The sequence below is a fragment of the Lissotriton vulgaris genome, chromosome 6 (assembly GCF_964263255.1).
Source record: "Lissotriton vulgaris chromosome 6, aLisVul1.2, whole genome shotgun sequence".
NCBI classification, from domain to species: Eukaryota; Metazoa; Chordata; class Amphibia; order Caudata; family Salamandridae; genus Lissotriton; species Lissotriton vulgaris.
In genome coordinates, this window is record NC_141694.1 from 753,847,075 (window position 1) to 753,872,090 (window position 25,016).

The 25,016-nt window shown below is 41.6% G+C and overlaps 2 protein-coding genes across 2 annotated transcripts in view; one reads left to right on the plus strand and one right to left on the minus strand.

The window, feature by feature from the left end:
* The window catches only part of MCM9 (minichromosome maintenance 9 homologous recombination repair factor), a 441,313-nt gene that overhangs the window by 193,335 nt on the left and 222,962 nt on the right, over positions 1-25,016 (plus strand). The window lies entirely within an intron of this gene.
* The window catches only part of ASF1A (anti-silencing function 1A histone chaperone), a 30,047-nt gene continuing 22,130 nt past the window's right edge, over positions 17,100-25,016 (minus strand). The window contains exons 3-4 of the mRNA XM_086926734.1: positions 18,514-18,690; positions 17,100-17,523 (exon numbers count right to left, since the gene is read on the minus strand). Of these exons, the coding sequence (XP_086782860.1) occupies positions 17,308-17,523; positions 18,514-18,690 (393 nt within the window). The 3' untranslated portion in view covers positions 17,100-17,307. The remainder of the gene's footprint in view (positions 17,524-18,513; positions 18,691-25,016) is intronic.

A 25,016-nucleotide genomic window follows, 5' to 3' on the forward strand; every position in this document is an offset into this window, starting at 1 on the left:
TTTCGAGAAAGTAAGATTACAGGCTTTCCGGCGCTGTCAGTCTGTATGTGAAGACCGTTATAGTCACATCATGTAGGTAAATCTTAGTCATGGTTTCTGGCCAACACAGCAGAAATGGTACAATTCCGCCTGCACTCGTGATCTTATTGTTGCTAGCTTTAATATTTCCTCAACCGCCAGACTTTCCATCCTAAGGAAAATCGGGACAGGTCTTGAGTCGTAGTTAAGTTGTCAAGTGAAAGTTTAGCATTCTCTCATTCCAGAGGAAAGCTTCTCTGTTTCAGCTGGCTTCCTTAGCCTTTACATATTATCCTGTTGTGGCACAAGGGGATCCCACTATCCACGTTATTAGGATTCCTCCTGATGCAATTGCTTTGACTAACCACCAGCTGCACTGCAACTTTAAGGCCCCCAACTCTGCTAAAGTAGGGCACATTTATAAGCTTCAATTTATAACCTCTCCTTTCCCCTGCTTCTGCCTTGAGTGTCAGAGCCCTCAGACGCGAAACATCTTTTCTGCCAGCCTAACAATACCCCTGTGATCTTCTGTTTATTCTAACTAAACAACCTTCCTAGTATACATGGCTGTGCTGGTATTTTTATTTGCATTATTGAGCTCAAACCCCTAAGTGCATAGCCATTCAATCTAACTCCTTGAGGCCATGTGATTTGAAACTCTACGGCTAATCTGGCATAAGTAGCAGTTTTTGTACCTAAGTGCTTAGCACCAGAATGTATGCCTGGATCCCTGGTTCACTTAACCACACCATCACGAAAGAGACCCTGTCATCCTTCACTCACTGACCAGCAATCGCTCTTTGCTTTGATAAAGTATCCTTCTATGCCCATTTCAGAAATCACATGTAAACTGTTTAAACTCGGGCTGCCCAGTAGACAATGTTTTGCAACTGTGATATCATTTTTTATCAAAAGTTCCAGCCCTTTACTAATCCAAGGTCTGTTTCTTTAAATAGTTTTGTTGCTCCTGTCATGTTGGGGAAAACTGAATTAATTACCTCTTGCAGATTCCTTCCTGCATCTAGACTGCCTCTTCTTGATTTTGTATACTGCCACCAGACTGTAACTCTGTAACTCTCATTTCAATTCCTACTTTTTGCAATGTCTCCTTGCACTGTTTCCCACTGCCCCTGAATGCTGATTGAATAGCTCGGTTTTCCAATTAGACAGACTTACTTGGAATCCAAAATCCATTTCACGTTTTTGAGCAAGTTGGTGCTTTGTGGAACTGTGCCGTCCTAGATAGTAGAGGTAATCTCTGCTCTCACTGTTGGATTTAAATGATGAATTGTGGAAACATCCATTACAACGCAGTCATTACATCGCACTGCTTTTACAAAGCAACTGTTACAACTCAACTGACTTTACATTACATGCAATTACATCGCATGACACTACAACACATGTCACTACAACGCATGTCACTACAATGCATGCCATTACAACGTGTACCACTACAATGCATGCCATTACAACGCATTGGAAGGTAAGTAATGGAGATTTATTTTGTTTTAGGGTGAGTATGGGTTTAGGGGTAGACGGGAATAGTAATTTTTACCACTATCAAACACATTCCTTACTGTTACACTCACTGGAGTGGAAATAGCCATTTTTATCCCTACACTATTCACCACTTACCCTACTGTTGCCCTAAAAGTATTATGCGTTGTAATGGTATGCGTTGTTATAGTATGCGTTGTAATGGAATGCGTTGTAATGGAAGTTTTTAAAAATATGTTGTAATGGCTTGCGTTGTAAAATCATGCGATGTAATGGTAGTTGTGATGTATAAACCGCGTTGTAAAAGCATGCATTGTAATTGTCTGCGTTATAACGCCATCTATTCATTCATTGAGACCCATGTAGTGGAGAGGTATAAGTTGCAAGTTGGCTTATTTATTCTGTACCAGTTGTTCCTGGATCACCCATCTGAGCATGGGTGATCCAGGGGCAACTTCTTTTCTGGTGTATTTAATCTTAACAATAAATGTGCAGTTATCCTCAGAAGAGAGGTCCTCGATAGGAAGACACAGGATACACCAGTTTCTGAACCATTCAAAACAGAGCTGCAAATGAGATATCTACCTCAAGAACATCTGAAGGGTCAATATATTACAATGAAGACAAATTGAAAGTATTTTGAATAACACACCATAAGTGTGCCTATTTGATTCATGCTATGATTCGTTCATTTATTTTCTCCGCTGATCTAAGTGCCATACCTTCAGGGAAATCAGTATGTGGTGTGGGAATTCAGTAGCTCTTGATGATAACTTGTATCTAGAAAACTTCTGTTAGTAAAGAAACCTGCATTAGCTCTCGTGTAGTAGAAAGCTGCTAACCAAGCATCACTACCACACAACCAGGCACAGCAGATAACAGTGCAAATAACAGGTGCATAGAAGATTGCAACTGGTATAAAGATTTTCATTTTGGCACTGGTGTCATGCTGGCCTAGCGTTTGTGCTGAGGACTTGGCCTGTCCCTGACAATGCAAGTTCCAAGACACCACCTGTGGCCTAGACGGTGCAGCAAATATGCACTCCCATCAGGCAAAATGAATTACTGACCTTGCCTTGGGTTCATCACATAAAGCGATGGTGGCAGCTTCTCATATGACCATACCTTTTTTTGTTGTCAGTGAGAGCATTGGCCACTGAGCCCTCTTTTGTAAAGTTCCACTATTATATGAAACTCAAACTTGCGCTGTCTTCCCTTGTGCATGTTGAGTGCACGTGTACCTGTGCCTTATAGCACTGTTTGGAAGTCGGAATCTGTGTGTTGTGCAAGTCTGAGTACTGAGACCAGCTGTATCCATTTTGGATGCTCCTTATTTAGCATCACATGGAGGGTGAGGATAGCTTCCCCAGGCAGTGGAAGTGAATTGCCTGCATTCCTGTTGCTGTAGACCCAGACACTAAAATCAAGAAAATAGAGACAGGTCTATTTTAGAAATGACTTGAGAGTCTTGTTAGCTAACAGCTGATAACTTCTTCCTGAATGATGCTATTTGGTAGATAACAAGGGCGAGACTGCAGTTTCTGTTGCTGAAGGTGAGGAACTTTCTAGGCAGCATCTTTCCTTTTGACTGTCTCAAGACTACTGCTTCAGGAAGTTGATGGCTGCCAAGTGCAGAGAACCCGCACTTCATTGTGCTGTTTTTTTGTTTTTGTTTTTTTTATTAACTCCTGTGTCGAGCCAGGCCCTTTGCTCCCTGCTTTGAGACCAACACTTTGTGTCAGGAGAGTATCTTGGAAATGACATTTGAAAGAGAACCAACTCAAACTGGTTCTGAAGCCTGAGGCTGGGATCTACATCCCATGTCTAAAAATCAGTACAAATGTGCAATCTAAGCCCAGCCACTTATTCATTTCCCTGCACCTACTCTTAAAGGTTAAAAGCTTCATATGTTGGATAGATAATGAGATGTCAATGAATGATTAAATCTCCTATGCAAGTACTTTCTTCTGTTACCTAGCATTCTAAAGAAAATTTGTTTTCCTCCGAGAACGTAAGGAATCCTGGCCGCAGTAACTGCTTGTTTGCTTTTTGACAATTGTGCATAGAAGTAAAGACCTCCTATCTAAACTACAAATAGAACAAACATTTGCAAAGCCAATAGGTCTGGGCTCAACTCTTTTATATGGCAATATTGAATGCATCATACATACATCATTCTTTTACTTACTGTATGTTTACGCTGGATAATTCTACCTGCCGATATGTCACCTTTAGAAAATCAGAGGCGTCGGACTGAATCCGAAAACTTTTAATAGCTCTTCACACTGGAAGGGAACGGCAAACGCAACATACCTGTGACATCGCTGGGGCCATTAAGCGCCCTTGTCAGCACATTTTTCTGCATTATCGATGCAAATCCAGAGCTCGAATCTTTTCGGGAGGTTTGTGATATTTTTGACACACATTTTCTACCCCAAACATGGCTCCAGTGCCGCCTGTATGCTCTGTAACATAGCCAATGCCACCTCTACTCATTAGCCCGTCAGTATCTTCTCCATTGGCGCTGCATACTAATGCCTTACCGGCATGGCAAGCAACTCCATGAATGCCCCAATCCATGCAACCGGTGTGCAACTATTGTCTCCAGCTCAATACCACCAGCGCCATAACCAACTCAACCGAATACATTATCCCTATCTAAACTCCCACAACACTGTTCACTCCAGGAAGCTCAGCTCCTCATCAAAGAGGAGAGATTCGTGGTTGGCTCCCCACAAAGACCCCAGCCTGGACACAGATGTTGGTGATCAACACTCACTGACTTTAGACCTGGAGTTTGCAGGGTTAAAAGACTCAAGTGGATGGAATAACTCTAAGGAATGCAAAGTGTATTCTCCCAACTGCATTGCTTCCACTTGAGGTCACTACTTCTCGTTCAGTGATAAAGAAGGTGGTGGATAGTTTAGACCTCCAGCTTCCTACGACCAACACCAAAACCAACATCTTTATAAAGGTTCTGCTTACTACATCAAATATGACACAGCCGATGCTTCACTTTAATCAGGCCTCGCAGAGCTCACCCTTGCAATTTGGGAGAGCATCTTCCACCCACATTAGAACATCTTTCAGAAGAGTACCTATTCACCTTGCACAAAGAAGTGCAGACTCTTGGCCAAAGTAGCCATAGAGAAGGTTCTGCCCTAGAAACAGGGACAGGCTGTTAATCCCGATATGTCCTTGTGCCGAAGGAGTAAAGAGGCCTTTGTCATATTTTAGAAATGTAACTCTGAATGACTTCTTGTGGAAGAACGGATTCAAGATGCTCAGATAGGCCAATGTTCTGTCTGCCTTAGATCCCTATGACCGGTTGGTGTCTTAGGACCTGCAGAAGTCAAACTTTCATGTACTCATCCTTCAGTACCACAGATGTTACTTGTGGGTCAAGGTGGGCTTGGAGCATGTTCAATTTATCCTACTCCCCTTCAGCCTCACCAGTGCGCCTTGTGTGTTCACCTAAGTGATGGCGGTGGTCGCACCACACCTTCAGAGGTTGGGGATTCCAGTTTTACCCTACCTTGACAACTAGCTGTTGAAGGCCTTGGGGTTTACTATAAACATGCTGACGTCACCCTTGGCTCCTTTGCAGAGAATCCCTCTCATTGGAAATATTCTGGATACTCTGCTGTTTTGAGCATTCTTTTTAATCATGAGTCCTGGATGTTCAGGCTATGATCCTGATGTTTCAGCTTCGGTCCAGGATCTCAGTGAGAGGCTCTGATGCTTCTGGGTCTGTTGGCCTCCTGCATCCTTCTCGTTGATTATGCAAAGTGGAATGCACATGCTAGTCAGTGGAACCTGAAGTCTTAGTGGATCCAGCAGCAGTTGAACCTGTTGAATTCCATCCAGGGTTCGGAGGAGACTGCACAAGACCTTTAGTGGTGGCTGCTCAACCTTAATTGGACCAGTGGTAAACCCCTCTCCCTTCCCGCACCCAAAGCCGACAGTGGTGACAGATCAGTCACTGCTGGGATAGGTAGGGGTCTTATGGGAGGAATTGAGCTCAGAGGACTCTGTTCTCCGGCAGAGACCATTCTCCACATCAACCCGATGGAATTGCTAGCCATTTGCCTGTTGAAAGGCTTCAAAAAGTCCGGCAGAGACCATTCTCCACATCAACCCGATGGAATTGCAAGCAATTTGCCTGTTGAAAGCCTTCAAAAAGTCCGGCAGAGACCATTCTTCACATCAACCCGATGGAATTGCAAGCCATTTGCCTGTTGTTGAAAGCCTTCAAAAAGTCCATCAAAGGGAGGCTGGTTCAGGTTTTCATGGACAACACCACGCCATGCGGTACTATAACAAGAAGGATGGGTGGGGTCCTTTGCCAAGAGGCTGTGAAGCTGGTTGGGGTATCTGGGCATTTCGTTGGTTGTGATCCACATGGCAGGATCTTTGACCGCCAGGGTGAATGATCACGAATTATGTTTACATCCAAAGGTGGATAAAAAATCCTAGGACATCAGCAAAGAAAATGACCAATTTTTACATAACCAGTGGTGTGAAGAAGGAACGAAAAATGAACTGTATTTAAACATATATTTAATAAGTATGAATAAAAATCATATAGAAACCAAACTATATGATGGAATAAAAAGTGTAATTCATAAAAAGACAAACATAGATATTACAAATCAATACATATCTTATAAATCATACACATTACAAAGAACAATACATTCATATAAATCAATGGTATAAAAAGTACTCAAAGTTTTAATCATTAAAAACTTTGAGTTTTTAATGATTAAAACTTTAAGTACTTTTTATACCATTGATTTATATGAATGTATTGTTCTTTGTAATGTGTATGATTTATAAGATATGTAAAAATTGGTCATTTTCTTTGCTGATGTCCTAGGATTTTTTATCCACATAGGTGATTACCCTGCCCTAGGAGTCAGTATTGATACCCAGGGGGTCCTTGTTTTTCTCGCATACATCCAAAGGTGGCACAGACTACTAATGGGGAGAACTCTGTGTGATTTTGACGGTGGCGAAAAGATCGAGGCAATGTGAAAGTTTGTGTATCATGAAGTTCCCAAGAAGGCTTTCTCTTGGAGATGATTTCCAGATAGTGTGGAGCACAGGACTGCTGCACACCTTTCTGGCCCGAGCTCAGTAAAATATCAGGAATGACTTGGCCCAAGTCATCTTAGTAACTGTGAATTGGGCAAGGAGAGTGCTGATAAGCATTTGTCCTCTGGGAGGATCTCCTGTCACAGTAGCAGGGTCTGGCACCCAAACCAGCGCACTTTGCACATCCATATATAGAGCAGCAGCACTTGACTACGTTCAATCTTCCTCCCCAAAGTTGTGGATGTCATACTTGTTGCCAGGCGTCCCTTTACAAAGTCTGTTTATGCCGGATGCTGGGCTAGTTTGTGACCTGGGGCACCATCCGCTATAGAGACCTGTTATAGATTAAAGTGTTGAATGGTTCGTTGTTAGTTTTGTCTCACGCCCAGCAAGGTCTTGCTCTGGGCGCCATTAAAGGTTATTTGTTGGCCTTTTTAGGTCTCACCTAGTTATCGCGTAAGCGATGCGCTGCAAGATGTTAAGTATGGGGCTTCTGAAAGTGCTCCCAAAGGCTGCAGGCGGATCGGGTACAGTGCATGTGCGCCGGGCGCGTGCACCATTTGTCAGCATGCATGATCACTTTCGCAGCCGCTTTGATGTTCACAGTGAGCCGCCCGGCCACTGAGAACATCAAAGCAGCTGCGAAAGTGGTCACCATTTGCCAACAGGTCGGGAGGGGGTGACTTTTTTTTATTAGTTCCATCGCCGAACTGGCCGCATGCATTTGTTTTCTCTTTAACTACTTAGGTTAAAATGGTGCCACTGCTTGTTCTTCTCAGGAGCCCTACTGTTGGGGTGATTCAGAGTGAATATTTATTGCTATTCTGTCAGAACGCTGGGTCTGTGTTCTGAAAAATAACATGTTGGTGCTTTGATCTCTTTGACATACGTGTATGCAATGCTAATGTGCATTTACATATGATAATCCCATAAAGGCATCTCACCATGGCAACACCAACCAACACACGCCATGTCTGTGAATCATCAGACCAATCATATTTATTTTCCGCGTTATAATGAATTTGTTTTTCAGTGCATAAATACCTCAACACCCTATCTAGTGCACATTTATCGAAAAGTCTTCTTTCGGGTGAGTGACCATTGTTTTGTGTTCCACTAGATAATATGCAAAAAATAAATCAACTCGTATAACGAAAGTCAAAAACTAATTTCAATTACCCTAAAGATCTGTGTATCAAATATTCTATTGGCTTATCATATTACAAGAGTATTAGGGTGGTAAATGGCCTTTCTAATTTAAAACTTGACAGCATTGTTCTGTTTACCCCCTTCTTCAGAAAAATTAAAACATACATCGCACATAGATGACATCACGTGTTTTTCTACATACCTTGCCTAAACATCGTAATTGGGCTGCGCAGCCCGGTCCAAACAACATTTCAGGAAGGATGAAAACTAGCAACCTTCATCAAAGGCACTCAGCACATTTCCCAGAATCATTCTGGCACGTGTAAGCACCCATCCAATTTAGGTCTATCAACCTCTGTCTGAAAATCTTCCAAACTAGAGAGGTACAGTGGTTGATTCACAAAGCATTTTATGTCGCTAAGTGTAACGCAGGTGCGCAAACAGCAACTCTGAGAATGTAACTTTTACATTTAGGATTGAACTTCTGAATGTTGCAATAAGAACAGTGTTACTTCTGGGTAGGGCACCCTGAAAAACAGGCGAAGACTCACAAGCTCAGAAGATTGTCGGTATCCACATAAATGCAGATTTGCTTCTGTTAAAGGCAACAGTTCCACCGGCGGTCGTAGGGAACAAACACCCTCATGTTTATTACAGCTGTAGGTTAAGCAGTTTCGCCAAAGGGAAAAAACGAATATACCGCTGTAGCAAAAAACAAATACTAAGTATTGCTTTTGCAAAAGCGTATGTGTGTCACATTTATTCATGCAGGATATTCCACCTGGTGAAAAAGTGGTATCAGTAAATTAGGTTCTCCAGGAAATCTATGACTTGTAAATTTCCAGGAATCCTTTGTGAATATCTTAATAGTCCGAAATCTGTTTTTCACTTAGAGCGTTCTACAGGAGCAGATGTCTAACTTTTTCTCCTAAGAATTTCTGAAGCAGGCCCACAGGTTTTTATGGACTCCACGCGCCCCAGCAATCCAAACAGTTGCACAGGCTACGAGAAAAGCAATTCTGAATGTTCAGGGGTGCAAAGGGAGAACTACACCTAACAGAAAATTACGTTGTGTCACCGCTACAGTGTACATACACATCAGGCATGCTGTGCGTAGGTCTGTATGTATTTCAGGTTACCGCACACAGAACAGAAGGCCACACATGGCATACAGTGTGTAGCTCTGGGTGTATTTAAAGTTACAGTAGACAAGGCCACACCTGGCATATTGCGTCCAGTTCTGGATATATTCCAAGCCACTGTGTACAGTACATAAGGCCACACCTGCATGTTGTGTACGGTTCTGAAGGACTCAATTGAAGTTTTAGTTTTTAAACACACAATCAGAGGCCTCATCTTAAGTATTGTGTTCACTTCTACTGGCTTCATCTGGAGTGTTTTCTCCTGTTCTGAATGTCTCAACTGAACTACTGTGGTTAGTTTTGGAAGCTGCACACAGTGTTGTATTCATTTCTGAAGTTCACCTTTGTCATGCTATATTTGTTCCAGAGGTCCCATCTTGAGTCTTTTTTTAGGTCTCGCCTGGCATTAGTAGCGCGTATGCGCTGCTCCCGCCATGTGAGGCCCTTTTGGAATCAATACAGATTCCGAAGTGACTTAAAGCCACGCCCTTGTTTTCAATTGGCGCAAATCATTGTTTATGTTAAACGCTGGCGCGTGATTGAAAAACGGGCTTTGGGGTTACCGCCTAGGACGGTCCATCTGGACAGGCCGACTCCATCTTTGACGTGAGCGCGCATGCCCACTTTCACAACGCAGCTGGCTAATGCATTTGTATGTGTCTAGCATTTAAATGCGAGACATTTATTTATTTATTTATTTATAAAGTTTTATATAGCGCGAACTTGATCCCGAAGGATATCAGAGCGCTTTACAGTTAGAGCGAGAGGAAGGAAAAAGATCACAACAAGACTAAAATGGTGAAACTAATATGCATAGAATCATATGGTTCAAACATAACAGAAGCTATCTAATTCAGGGTTAACGCAGAGTGGGCTAGTCAATACACAAATATATATAAAATTGCTAATATTTCTGTAAATCATGCACAGCATCTGTGCGACGCACCTCAGCAGGACTAATTGCATTTATATTTTAAACATGGCCCGTGTGTGTGTGCAAGGCCGACGACACTGGCACAGCTAACCTTCTGCATTTCAGGAGCCAAGCCCCCGTAAGCTCTGTGTACACAGCTCACCAATGGCTCTCATCTCAGGTACTGTGCCACATTTTCATCCTTTTTACCACTGTTTCGTTTTTTTAAAATAAATATATATATATTTTTTTGAATGGGCACGGGGAGAAGAAACGCTGAGGCTCAAACCCGTTCTCCAGTGCCAAAGTCGCTCTCTCTGGATGATACACCATGTCCTCACTGCATATATTGCCTGGATAGGCCAGTGTGATCCTGGATTTAACACGTGAAGTAATAGTTGGGCATGTCTATGCTAAAAGATGCTATTAATATTCAAATTAACACTTTCTAGAAACCCTATAATAAAAGATTGAAAAAGACAATATGGTTCTAAATGTATGCCTTGCAGTGTGCAAGCAGTGCCTGGAGGCCGGTTCATACTTCACTGCGCTATATTACAAAGACTATAACTTTAAAACTTGAAGTAACAAAACAGGGGTGTGCTTTGCAGCAGGCACATTAACCCTCTGTGCTACGTTATAATGAGTCAAAATTCAAATTAAAAACTTTATTCGGTCTTAAAAGCAATAGACCATGTGTTATTAATATCCAAATTAACCCTTTTCAGCAACTCCATAATAACAAAAGATTGGAAAAATCGATATGGTTCTAAACATATGCCTTGCAGTGTGCATGCTCTGCCTGGAGGCCGGTTTATACTTCACTGCGCTATATTACAAGCACTGCAACTTAAAAAGTTGAAGTAACAAAAGAGGTGTGCTTTGTGCTACGTTATAATGAGTCAAATCTTTGATTAGACAAAACACAAATGTCTGCATTGGGTGCATTAACCAACAGATTTATTTTGCCATTATTAGTAATCTTTCATCTCAGGCTGGGCCTCAAGCCTGCGTGTGACATGAAAGTGCAGAAGAGTAGACTTTCTCTTACAGGCCAGGTCGCAGACAGGTTGGACTCATCCCAGGCACCATTCACCCGCTCACTGGAGCACTTGCACACACTGGGCAGGCGGGGCAATTGTCTTCACACAGGGTCGTGATTGGCAGCTGAATTAGAATGACAGCCCCGCGACCGAACACCACTGTAGGATGGTGTCCACAGTGACACAAGTAGTTACATTTAGGCGTACATTGCGTCATCGCACCTTAATATAACTTCCTTCTGTCATGACTGTGTGCGAGCCAGTGATTGCCTGCTGCTACTGCCTCAGAGCGTGGGGTGAGACAGGGGGGCTCCAGCCTGCCTAAGGCTGGGACACAGTGAGCAATGAGCTATGCTCAGGAGACAGTGTGTACCCTAAGTGAACCATACAACCAGAGACATTCATTAGGCACCAAAAACACGCACACAGGGCACAACCCAGCCCAAAAATATCTCACCTGCGAGATGGGGTTTTTCCTGCACAAATGGTCACTCATTTGTGGGGGAAATAGCCCAACCTGGCAACACTGAAAGCTGCCTTCTATCCTAGATAGCATCACGTCATCAGCTACTCCGGGACCCAGTCCTGGCCTTTCTTTTGCACGTCGTTTTTTCCTGGAAAATTGGTCCAATTGTCGTAGGAGCACACTGCCAGCAGGTCAGAATACGTACCGCAAAGCATTATGGTGGATGCAGTTCCTGTTTTTAGATGTGTTTTATCATAGGTGTTTGCACAACCAATGCTTGATCCATTCCAGGACAGGTGTTTCTGGGTTATTTCCCTTCTTTAACAGAAAGTTGCAGTTGTATTGAGATCAATTACAGTTCCCTCTTCCATTTGTATCTTCTGCTGTGCATTTAAATTTATATCAGTTCTACTGAACGAAGTGTTGCCTTCCATACTATGCTTACCAGGTGACACCATGTCATCAGCGATTCCGAGTCCTTGTCCTGGGCTTTCCTTTACCTTTTAGGGTGCATTAGTCCAACTGTTATAGTTTAAATGAAACAGGACTACAACTCCCAGAGTGCATTTAGTTGTTAAAATGAGCACTTTGCACCGAAACATGTGTCATTTCTGGCTTGAATTTATTAGGAACCTTTTCTATGCAGCTGGTATTGTGCTCTTAAGTGTATGTCCGTTCCTGTGCTAAGAGCTGCCACATAGCTGTTACAAATTCCGCCGTCCGACTGAAAATGTATATGGTGCCCCTGTGATAATTGTCGCATCCGTGGCATTAAACACGTCAGCTGTGCTGGGAGGGCTGGTGCAGCCATGCCTTAAACATATACCAGACCTACTGAGAAGTGTGCTAAAGAACATTATTACACTTACTATCATCTATCAGCCCTGATAAAAGTGCCACTACTGCACAATTTATCAAATCAATTCATGGGCGATTAAACAAAAAAATCACTGAAATATGAACTTTATAAATAAACAACGCCCTAAATGTACTTCCTGCCATCGTTTGCAGAACCCATAATTTAAAATTATCAAGACGCACGCCATCAAGGATTCAACCCATAATGCAACATACTACTTAATATCACAATTCCCGTAGCAGGCATTGCCTTTCCAAACTCAATCACGGAGTACCTAAAATATGGGGGCACACTGTATGAGAGCACACTGTATGACCGCCTACTGTATGGGAACACATTGTATGGGTGCACACTGTAATTTATATATTTACATTCAGATATTTGTTTACGCATGTTTAGATGCATTTAAATACATATATATGCACATATATATGCATATATATAAATATCTAATAATCTTACCTTGCTTCAACCTCACACTATTCTTCTACATCTCACACCTACTGCTCTTCTACTACTCTATCATTCCTTATGCATCATGCTGCTCTCCCCACTTTTCAACATTCAAAACAACACTAAACTCCTCCACACTTTCTTCCTTCTCCCGATTTACTCTCCCTCACACCTTTCTTCTGCGTCATAGTATTCTACTCCTCACTATACTTCATTAACACTCATGCTATTCTTCTAATCATTCTCCTTCCCAAAGCTTAAACACTGCTCCTCTCCTACTAAGGTATGCTTTCAACTACTATACAGCTAACAAATACAATTCTAGCAACGTAAAATAACAACATATCACAAACATACACTAATTAATACAAATCTATAAAACAATACCATTCGCAAAGCAAATTGCTTTAACTTAAACAAAGGCGAGTCCTATTGCATTTTCAATGCTTGTTACATTTGTCAGACCTGCTGTCCTTGTTAAGTCCCCTGTTGCAATGAAGTTTCTAAAAGGTTTGACTTGCGTTTCCTCCCAAGTCCTTTATGATGCCACAGTGGGATCTCAATTTGTTCCTCACTTTCCTTACTTTTGAACTGATACACAGCTGTCCACTACATCTCCTAATTCTGAAGACTGTATTCCTGGTTGCGATTACTTAACCTTGTCACAAAAGTGAACTCCAAGCTGTTTCTGTGCAGCTGATTTAAGCCACCCCTTTCCCAGCTAGAGTGATGTTGAGGACCAGGGAAACATTTTTGACAGAGGTTGCTACTTCCATATTGGGCATTCCAATACACACACCCAATGTTTTTTTGCTTTCCTCACCCATCAAAAGCGACGTAGAGACTCCATTGATAGACCCCAAAAGGGCCTCTAGCTTTTACATCGATTGCTACAAACATCATTGGGTGGACGATAAAACTCTTTATGAGTATCTCCTGGGGCAAAGAAAGAAAAGGCAGTCAAGAAAAGGACTCAAAGGAGGATAGTACTTTGCATTACGATCTGCCACGACCTGGCCAAAAAGAAGCCTTTAGGGCCTATTAAACCAGGGCCAAGGCTGTTCTACTGCATTGGCATGCAGAGTGCCCTTTCTCCACATCTGTCAGGCTGTGACGTGGGCATTAGTGCACTTGTTCACAAAGCACTACTTCCTTGACAGTAGATCTGAAGGGAAAGGCATTGCGCGCCTGCAGGACTTTGAATTTGAACCACTGCACAGATCCACCACCTTGGGAGGTACTGCTTCGGCATTTCTTCTAAAGGTGAAGAATCTGCTGTTAGAAGTATCCATTGGAAGAACAAGTTTCTGCAGTTTCCTCTCTGCCCTCTCAATTCTTTTGAATGGTTGCTTTTGCAATCTAAATGGGTTCCACCTTAGGTATCTGAACACTAGTACCTCTAATTATTTTTGAGCAATGCGTACGAGGGTGCAAACAAGCTCAATAGAGAAAGTGATGTCAGCCTGCCTGTCTCTTCTGGGACAGAATCAAGTTGGTGTGTAGCCGCACAATAGCACCTACCAGTGTGCTGGGGGAATGCTGTTTAGGTCTCGTCTATTATATTCCGCAAGGAATAGACGAGAGTATTGGGGGCAAACCAAGGTCTAAACCATCGCAGATTTCATACAGTTCGTGTGGAGCACTCGAGCGGAAAGCGCGTCCACATCAAAGCCATCCGCCTCCCTCCCACTGGCATCTGAAGCATCCCCCAGCGTGCGCTCGGCCTCAGGCATTTCTCCTCCCCCCTAATTATTCACCCCTGCTGTTGTTCAGACCCGTCACAGCAATGCTGCCCTCCAACGCCGCCGGCCGTAAAGCATATTTTGCCTGCAGTCAGAGCTTGTTGAATCCGTGTTAAATGTGCACAGCTTCCCGCTTGTTTTTTTATTTTAGCTGGGGCGCCTCGCCATGCGCTGGTAGATAGCCTTATTTGACATGAGAAGAGCACCTCTCACCGCAAGCCAAGCTGCTAATTTCTTTACCTCTCCTTGCTATGTTACTTTTAGCTCTTCCTCCTTCTCGAAATCTCCACCTTTCTTTTGAAGAATGTTTCTCCCTGCCTTTCTTGTTTTCTGCTTTGGGCCAGCCCCGTGTTCCTCTCTCGTTCTCCCGCTCAGCGGCCTCTCCCTTTCCGTATTATTTTTTTCTTTCACTGTGCTCTCTCTCACTTTCATTTGCTTCTCACTTCGCTTATCCCTCTCGTTCTCACTCTCCTATTCCCGTCTCTTACCTTTGCCCCCAATGTCCCCCGTTGCTTGCTTTGCGCCCCCCCCCTCTCGTCGTGCGCTCGGCCTCAGGCATTTCTCCCCCCCCCCTAATTATTCACCCCTGCTGTTGTTCAGACCCGCCACAGCAATGCTGCCCTCAATCGCCGCCAGCCGTCAAGCATTTTCTGCCTGCAGTCAGAGCTTGTTGAATCCGTTTTAAATGTGCACAGCTTCCGCATGTTTTTTTAGCTGGGGCGCCTCGCCATGCGCTGGTAGATAGCCTTATTTGACATGAGAAGAGCACCTCTCACCGCAAGCCAAGCTGCTAATTTCTTTACCTCTCCTTGCGATGTTATTTGCCCTCCTTTCTTTCCTCTGTTCTTCTTTTTGACTGTCATTCTGCATCTACATTTAGCTCTCTCCCTCCTTCTCGAAATCTCCACCTTTCTTTTGAAGAATGTTTCTCCCTGCCTTTCTTGTTTTCTACCTTGGGCCAGCCCTGTGTTCCTCTCTCGTTCGCCCACTCAGCGGCCCCTCTCTTTCCGTATTATTTTTTTCTTTCACGGTGCTCTCTCTCTCACTTTCATTTGCTTCTCACTTCGCTTATCCCTCTCGTTCTCACTCTCCTATTCCCGTCTCTTACCTTTGCCCCCAATGTCCCCGTAGCTTCATTTGGCGCCCCCACCCCTCTCGTTCGTTTCCACTTTCTTGTCTGTTTCCTAACTCCTTATCATCTTACTCATTTCTTATTATGCTCCTCTCCTCTTCTTTCTTTCATCTCTTTCTTTTCCCTTGCTCTTCCTTATTCTGCCCTCCCCCCTCTTTCTCTAACTTTCCTGTATCTTTTATTCGTCATCTAGATTTCCTCTATTTTCCATCCATCGCATTATTCCCTCCTCACATCTGCCAACATTGTCCCTATGTATCTGAATTTGCTCTCTCTACCACTCCCTTTCATTGCAACTCTCGACCGCCCTCTCCCCTCCCACCTGTATCACTGATTCAGCCAATCTTTTTCATCTTTCTCGGCCTTAAATCCCGCGTCCCTCTAGTTTCTCGGTTTCTTCGCCCCACATTTTCGCCCTCTTGTCATTCTATTCTGTTTGTAACCCTTTCCTGTTTTCATTGGCTAGTCGCTCTTTTCCCTTTATTGCCCATTGTTCCTCTTCCATTCCTGCCACTGTATTCACTTTATCTCCTTTGCTCCTTCCATCACCCCACCCACTATTTCTCGTTTTTTTTCTCATAGGGATAAATTATTTCCGAGTATTGCGTGTGTCTGTACTGTGCACAGTCATTTCACTTTATGCGCCTCATGCGAAGTTACTCCTGTTGGCGCTTTATACACTATTTCTCCCTCAAAGATATAAGCTAGTCAAAAAGCAAACAAAAAGCAAACAAGTCTCCCTCTGCCGTCCCGAACACGCTCAGCAGCTGGTTTCTCCCCCGTCCTCCAATCAACCCCCTCCCTGCTTGTTTTAAATCTTCCAGATCCAGCCTGCCAGCTGGGGAAATTCTTAACATGGGGAATCTGCAGTAAGAGTATCCACAAGAAAAATTCTGCCTGGAGATGAGTAACTTGATCAATTATGCCAAGAAATTTGTAATAAGGCCCTGGGAAGCTGAGTACCAGAGTTGCTACAGGTTAGCAAGCATTCCTGATGCCACCCTCGTAGAATGTGCTGCATAAGACATGATAACCTTGTTTTCCAGAAAATCACTTTTGGGTTAACTAGTGGTAGACATTTCTGACTATCCATTTTCTTTGAGATAATTTATAGTACTTTTCAAATAAATCCATTAATAGAGAGCCTTTCTCCTTTATCAGTCACAGAACTGTCTATAGCTCCAAATGTAGCTATTTTCCGCATACTGTTAAAATATACACAATCCGCACAAAATGAATGACTTTGTCAACATTGGCAGCTTGGACACATCTGAAACCATCCATATACTTCATTTCCACAGAACGTGGACTTATTCATAATACCTCATTGCTTTGCGGTTACTTTTCAACAATGTGCTCTAGATGGTGTGGGTGTGTGTATCATTCTATACACACCATTTAGATAGAAGGCCTCCTACGAGAAATCTGTACTGGGCCACCTCAATGCTGGCAATAGACATGCACTGTGAAAGGCCTTAGAATGTACTTTTTTTACAATACACTCTGCAATCAGAGTAATATGAAGAACAAAATCATAATTTGTGTTTAGTGCACACATAAATTTAACTTCATATTGGAAAGGAACGCATATTCAAAAATAGTTGTATTTTATATTCCACGTATTTCTCAAATACAGGGATTTTTTTTTAATAAACTTTCTACAGACGGAAGAAACTTTTCACATTGTACATAGGACAATGCAAAATAGTTAAAGGATGAAAGTTTGTTTTTGCTTTCTTTGTTTTGTTAGCAGTTGTACGGGCCAGTTTCTGTAAAAGAGTAATTGCCAAAAGTCACATGCAGTCCATGTGGGATTCTAACATGATGTTAAGTGAATTTTCTGACGTGGGTGGCCACCCCTTTGATGCAGAAGGCAGGACATCTGAGGAAATCAATGATTGTAAATTAGGATTGCTGCTGTCCATGTCTTCCAGTTTTTCGCTGTTGTCCTCCCAATTGATGTGGAATCGGGTAACCCTTGGATTTGATGCCAAAATATTTCTCTGAAGCTGGTGAGAGAGGGACAAATAGAAACCATGTTAACTTTGTAACCTATAGAACGCAAACAAAGAAATGGACAACTGTAGGAGCATGTGGTACAGGCTTGGGCATCAATGACTACACACACACACACACACACGTTGGTCACAGTTACGCTACTTGAAATAAAGTTCAACACGGAAACCAAAACACTTCTCAGATTAAAGACCTCCTAAGAAATTAATCTGCATGAGTTCACGGAGGACTTCTTGTAGAAGCACCTCCTCATATTTTAATGATATCCTGGTGAATGACCACAGTACCATTTCAACTTCAAAGACATGTAAATGTTGCTGTGCAAACTTGTACTCCTGTACTCTAAGTGAGACAACCCTAAAGCGAAATTGCTACTGTATGAAAACCTGTTTCCAACAACCAACTTTCCAACAACCAAAAGTAGATTTCACCCTATTCATTTTGAAGGTCTCTTTCCCCAACTAAAAGAAATTGACAAATCTTGGCCATGGGCTTCCTCTCCTCTAGGATCATAAATGCGATTATCTGGCTCCCATGCAGACTAAAGACCTCTTCACCAACCTAAATGCTACCAGGATAGCAAGGACCATCAACATATTTGGCTACCCATTTTTAATGTTGTCAATTTCGTCCTTGCCTAGGCAAATCAAAGTGTCACTTTTTCATATGACTCAAACTGTTTTATGGGGTCTAAAGTGATTGCACAACCATACACGTTAATAAAACTAAATTATTGATGGCTGTGATATTCCTTATTAATAATAACTGCTGCCTCTGCTTGCCAGACCAAAGTAACAAAAACAAATTACAACACAATCACTGCTTAATAAAAAAAGGTGCATAGTGAAATGGTCTAAAGTGATAGCCAAGACTACATTCTATCTTCATTTTAAATCAGGAATATGTGAATGCGCTGCCCAGACCTCCCCAGCTCTCTCAAACTCAAAAGCATTCCTAAATATCTTGATTGGTGGACGTATTACCTTTGCGAAGTCTGGTTTAACGGGAGGGTTTTCTCTCAGCTCCGATTCTGTGTATTCATTGTTCACGTAATATCCAATTCTGATAAATTCTTGACCTCGATAGGTGCATGTGATGAGAACAACTGTGACACCCACTGCATCCGCATCTGGAATGAGTACTGGGTTGGCTGCATCAGCCTGTAAAGATGAAAGCAGCACCAAAAAACGGAACTGAGTAGATTGAACACATACAATTTCCCACAATCTGTAAATAACACACCAATGTTAATTATTTAGTAGGCAAAGAGTCACTGCGGTAGGTGCTTTTGCCATTGTCTTGAGACATTGAAACCCTCTTAGCCTTTCTAAAGTAGGTGTTGGAAAAAGTTGAATTTCTACTTTTGAATTCTTTTGTATAAACTCCCAAATTGTTTCCACAGTTTTAATTTGTTTCAGTCGTTAATCTGGTCTCGCGTAAGGCTTCTTATAAAATGTACTGTAGAAATGGAAACCAAATCCTCAAAAATAAAACCTATATACTGCTGATTCTTCCAGGTACAAGGAACCAGTGAATATTTACTACCAAAGTGTATTATTATTATTAAACATACTTTCCATTTCTTGTTTCTAACAGTTTTATAGCAAGTCTGATAACCAGAAATGTTTGACTAAAACAAAACATTTAGGGGATAAGTGGGAACAATACTCTGCATTAATGACGGTTTTTGTAGCAAACATTTCTAGAAGCAAGGCTGAATATCTACATACTTGTGCCAACTGCTGATCTGCATGATAGGTTTGGAAGTACAATACACTTCTAAAAAACAGCAGGGGCAACCTCTTTTCCCTTTTCTGTTTTGTCAGTAACTGGACAGGATTCAAATCGGTCCCATAACTTAGGGTGGCCATCCCATTATTCTCGTTTTTATTTTTCCGTTTTGTCAGACTGAAATCTTCTAAAGAAACTGTTGCTGTCTTTTTCAGTCTCTGCTCTTATTGCTTGGTTTGACATATGTTCTCATTAAAGACATTCCAATACTGGCTGAAGTGATAGGGACCAGTTAAGAATATAATAAAGTTTACTTTAAAGTCTACTTACACTGGATAAAATAGTTTTTCTTATTATGTCTTGGCCCTTTCTCCAAACAATATTGTCAGTCATCCATTGTTTGTGAGTCACCATTATGAGGATGAAACTAGATGGTTAGCAGACGTTTTCATTTCACACCTGGTTCCAGGCTATTTGGTGACTGAAAATAATGCCTCTGAAGTACTTCATCTACCCGAGGTTGACAGCTTCGTAAGGAAATGTCTCAATGTTTTAGTCTTGGGGGAACAATCCTTTAAAATGTGGTGTTGAGTCATCCTCCATTCGAGACTGCTCTAATGCTGATGGGTATAATGACAAAATTGTACCAATAGTTCTGTTCCCTCGATTTAGCTGGCTTCACTAGTTGAAATTGTATGAGCTAAACCCTAAACTTTCTTTTTGGGCACTTGTCCTATGCACTGGTTGTTCCTGGTAATTATCTGCTTAATTCATAAAAAGGTCAATTTTTTTTTATTCTTCTGCCAACAAAGCAGAAAATAATAACAAGATGAGGAAATCGGGCATTTAACTGCTTTCTTTTCTGAGTCCTTGCCGGATACGTGCATTACCCTTTTGGCATTATATTTTGGTGCTCAATGAGGCAGTGCAACAATCGTACCACATTGTTGAATTTTATGGCCTTCATTCTCATCTCTTATTACTCCATTAAGGACAAAGCCTTTTACAGAGATAGAATGAGATTATCAAGGATGTATTTAAAGGTTCTGAGCGCCATCCCAAAGTGTAAACCTAGCGTAATACTTACCTATCATCTGAGATTTTGAGGTAGAATCAGGATTCCTATATTTTTGGGGTCTATCTCTTCAAAAGAGGTTCTGCCAGCTTTCGGTGCTCAAAACTGGGCTTTAGTATCCCTTTTATGCTCCTCAAATTCGCACAGGACAATAGGATGCCTCTAAAGCTGGGTTAATTTAGTACCAGAAACTGTTTAGGACATTTTTCCCTGAAATATTGAAAGCATAGTGCAGCAAGTTTAAAAATGACATCTCTGTCTCTTCAATTAGCACAGTCTGTGTGCAGTGCAGATACTGGGGTGACAATTTTGAAGACATTCCGTCCACACTTCTTCTCCACACAAAACAGAGAATCACTCCTGAAGCCAAACAAATGGATAATATCAAGAAATGGACTGTAGAGTAGCCTCCTCCTGCTTCACCTAATGCTGTAAATAGCTGAGGCATTTTCCTTTGTTGAACTGGACAACTGACATTGACACTAACCCCTTTTAAAAATGTACATGTCGTTTCAAGTCGCTTTTCAATATATATGCTCAAACTTCAAAAGGATCGGTTTCTTTGAGCGTAACATATAAGAGACAAAAATGAAGGAAACTATTTGCCAGCACAAATAGACACTTTTTACTAACTTGCATAGAGGTGCCTGTTCCCATTTATTTCACATTAGTAACGCCACTGTCCATAATGTTGCCACTATGTGTTTTCCCTCAAAATGCTATATTGTATTGTAATTGCATTTATATAGCACTTAATACCCCTGACGAGGCGTCAAAGTGCTTTTTCGGCGAGAAGCACGCTACTCCGGAACCCATAACGAATTAGTGGTGAATTAGTATAGTGAAAATATTAAAGTAATTTGAGTGGTGGATATGTTAGTCAGTTATTTGGATTGCGGAGGATAGCGAATGGATAGAAGAGGTAAAAAGGTTTGCATTTGTATGGCGCTTTTGATACCCCTAATGGGGGGTTGAAGTGCTTTATCGGCGAGTAGCACACTACTATGGAACCCTTAAAGGATTAGTAGTGAATTAGTTTAGTGAAATATGAAATTAATTTGAGGAGTGGACATGTTAAGACTGTTATTTGGTTTAAAAAAGGATAATGGAGGGATAAAAGGGAAGGATCTTGATATTTTTTTTTGTTTTAGAGCTCATAGCAGTAGGAGGCCGCTTGGGACGAGTAAAAGGGAGGTGGAGGGGTTGGAAAGGCTTGTTTTGGGGGATCAGAATAGTAAAAAGAGATATTAGATGATGCAAGGAGGGTCTGGAGAAGGAAAGTCTCAAAAGGATTATTTTAGGGATCATGATGGCAGTAGTATGGGGTTTGAGATGAATAAGAGAGTGTAGGTAATGGAAATAGTGATAGAGGTATAGGGTGAGAAATAGGCTAGTGCATTGAAAGGAGTAGTAGAAAAGGGTTTGAGATGAGTCAGAGTTGAGCTGGAATATATATTTAAGCAGTATAGGGCGAAAATATGGTAGTGCATTGGATATGCTGAGTTAGAAGAAAAGTAATAAATAAGTAAAAGTAATAAATATATAGATCCAAAAGTAATGAAGAGATAGATTCATAAGTACATGGAAGGTATGTAGATGCATAAAGGAAGGTAGTATATGTAGATTAAAGATGCATTAAATAAACTGGCTTTCAAGAGTTGTTGTACTTAAAATTAGTTTTATTTATTTTTATATACATATGTTTTGTAGATCAATAATCAAGCAATTGTAGATAGTTATGATAAAAAGATTGTTATTTATGCAGTCATTTATATACATGTTAAACAGAATAATGTAACGATCAGTAATATTTACATTTGTTAAGCAGAACTAATGAATATATATAATATTTTTTTAAGTATTCACACATATATAGGTACATATGTATAGTACAAATAAATGCTTGTATACAGAGAGTTATGCTCTATATTTATCTGTTTGTGTATGGTGGTTGTGGGGAAGAGCCAATTCTTGAGTAGTTTTCTGAAGATAAGGTGGTTATCTGTGGATCTTACATTGGGGGGGTAAAGAGTTCCATAGTTTGGTTGCTTGAACAGAGAAGGATGTGCCTCCCATAGTTTTTTCTTGTATCTTGGGATTTTGAGGTGAGGTGCCACTCTAGAGCAGAGGTTCCTTTGTTGAATGTGTTTGGTGATTTTATTCCTGATGAAGAGTGGTCCAGTTCCATGTATCGCTTTGTGAGTGATACATAGCAGCTTGAACATGGATCTTCTGGCAACCGGTAACCAATACAGGGCATTGATGGCAGGGGAGATGTGTTCTCGCAGTTTTATATGTAGATTAGTGTGGCAGCTGAGTTTAGAATCCATTGTAGTCTTTTCATGGTTGTTAAAGGTGATCCATGGTAGAGGCTATTGGCATAATCGAGTTTGAAAAAAACAAGGGAGATGGTAACCTGGACCTTGTGTGGAAATCTCAAATGGGGGGGGACAGGGGGGATTTGCCGCAGAGTTTTTATAGTAACAAAGCTTGATCTTGCTAGTTTGTCCACTTGGGCATTCATTGATAGCTTGGAGTCCATGTTCATTTCAAGGTTTCTTACTTCCTTCGATATTTTAGGTGGTGTTCCCAGATCATCAGGCCACATGGTGTGTGGGTTATGTTTTCAATTGTCATACGTGAGTATTTCTGTTTTGGAAGCATTCAATTAGAGATGGCGCCACGTCATCCATTGATCCACAGCTCTGAGACAGATGAAAATGGGTGAGTTTCGAATATCTTTAGGGCATTGCAGTTGAAGGAGCATTTGCATGTCAACTGCATAGTTATAGCACATAAGGTGAAATTGATTGATCAGTGCCGAAATGACTTCATGTAGATGCGGAAAAGCATGGGTGAGATAATAGAGCCTTAAGGGATCCCTGCTTTTGTCCAGTACGGTTTGGACAAGAAAGGTGGGGTATGGATGACATTTAGTTATGTTGCAAGGGAAGGAAACAATCCAGTCTAGAGCAGTCCCCTCTATGCTGCTTTGTGGAGTCTTTATATCAGAGTGTCATGGTCAACTGTGTCAAAGGCAGCCAGGTGGTCCAAGAGAAGTAGCGCAGGTCATCTCAGATGGCAAGGAGGGCAGATTTTGTGCCTCTTCCGAGACTGAATCCCGTTTGGAAGTCTGAAAGTATGGCATTCTCTTCAATGAATTGCGACAACTGGGTGAAGGCTGCTCTTTCTATTCATTTGCCCACGAAAGGTCCATTTGAAATCGGTCTGTAGTTGTCAGGGTTCAGCTGGTCCAAGTTTGTTTTCTTTAGTAATGGGCACTTGTATGACTTTTTGAGTTCTTCTGGAAATATTCCAGTAGTTAAGTAGTAATGATTCTCCTTACTGGAGTGTCCGCAGAGGTTGTTAGAAAACTGTCTTGAAGGTTTGCGGTGGATACAGGTCAGAAGGGCTGCCGGCAGAACTGCTTGCTTTGACCAGGTCCATAAATTCATTGTGTGAAATGTGTTGGAAGGAACGTAGAGGCTGGGTTAGAGTATTCTTGGAATGTAGCTTTGTTAAAGGGTTAGTGCTGATGCTTTGTCTCTGTTTTAAGTATGAGTCCAATGTGTCTGCTTTGTCCGCGTAATGATTTGCCAGTTTGGCTGTAAACTCTTGAGTAACGTGGAAAAGACCCTGTAAATCGAAGTATTAATGATCGCTGATAGCAATGCGGAAGATACAGAGATATTCCTAAAAAGCTTTGTCAAGCTGTACTTCATTCTTTATGTTTAAAACAGTAAAAGAAACCTTCGTCCTCTTGAAAGTTCATATCCTCATCCCTTTCCACTTTCTGACCATCCTTTCGCCCTCACTCTCAGGTGCGGCTTTCCTTGGGTTTTACTCTCCTTTCTCGTTCCCTCTGCAGCACTTGAAGGGGGGGTGCTAAACAGTAGTATCAGATGCATGCAGGTATGACTGGCCAATGGAGGCTAGTTTTAACATTCTTACAGCCACCTATATCCAAAAGTACTGAGAATCAGTCATAACAAGTCTGGTGAAGTAATGACAGCCACAGTGAACTGTTACTAATGTTTAAGCAGTAATAAAGGATAGGGGCACTATGGCACACTACAAGTTGCGTTTATGTTTAGTAGAGGTAATTTGAAGAGCGCAAGTTATATTTTGCAATCAGCCATAAGTGTTTAAATTTGCAAAAAATCGACTGTGAAATTGTTAATATATTTTTGTAAAGCATAAAACTAAATAGTATCTTCTTAAATTCAGGTCAAATTCTGTGCAAACACTGCACAGAGGCGTAGCGTCCAAAAGATTCATCCTGCACCAATCCGCCCCCCAATAAAATGTTACCTAAAGGACACCATTCCATTCTCCTTAATATTATTCTTTTGAGGAGGAGGAGGTGCTTGAAGGGTCAGAATCTTGTGTCCTGGAAGTGTACGCTGGTTCAGGATAGCCCTATCCATTCATGATCTATACAAAATAGTGAACCCAGAGTTTTTGTAATTCTGTGTAAACTAAATTAATCGTTTTAACTGTTTTTATTTCATTGCATATCAACACCATGACCATGGAAACAAAACAGCTGGGTAAAAGTGCAAGTATTTCAATTAAATTTAACATCTTACCAAATTGTGTTTCGAATACATTATTTTTTTTAAATTGCCAATCACTTTCACATTTGACCGCCCCCCCCTCACCGCCACCACTGGGAAAGCC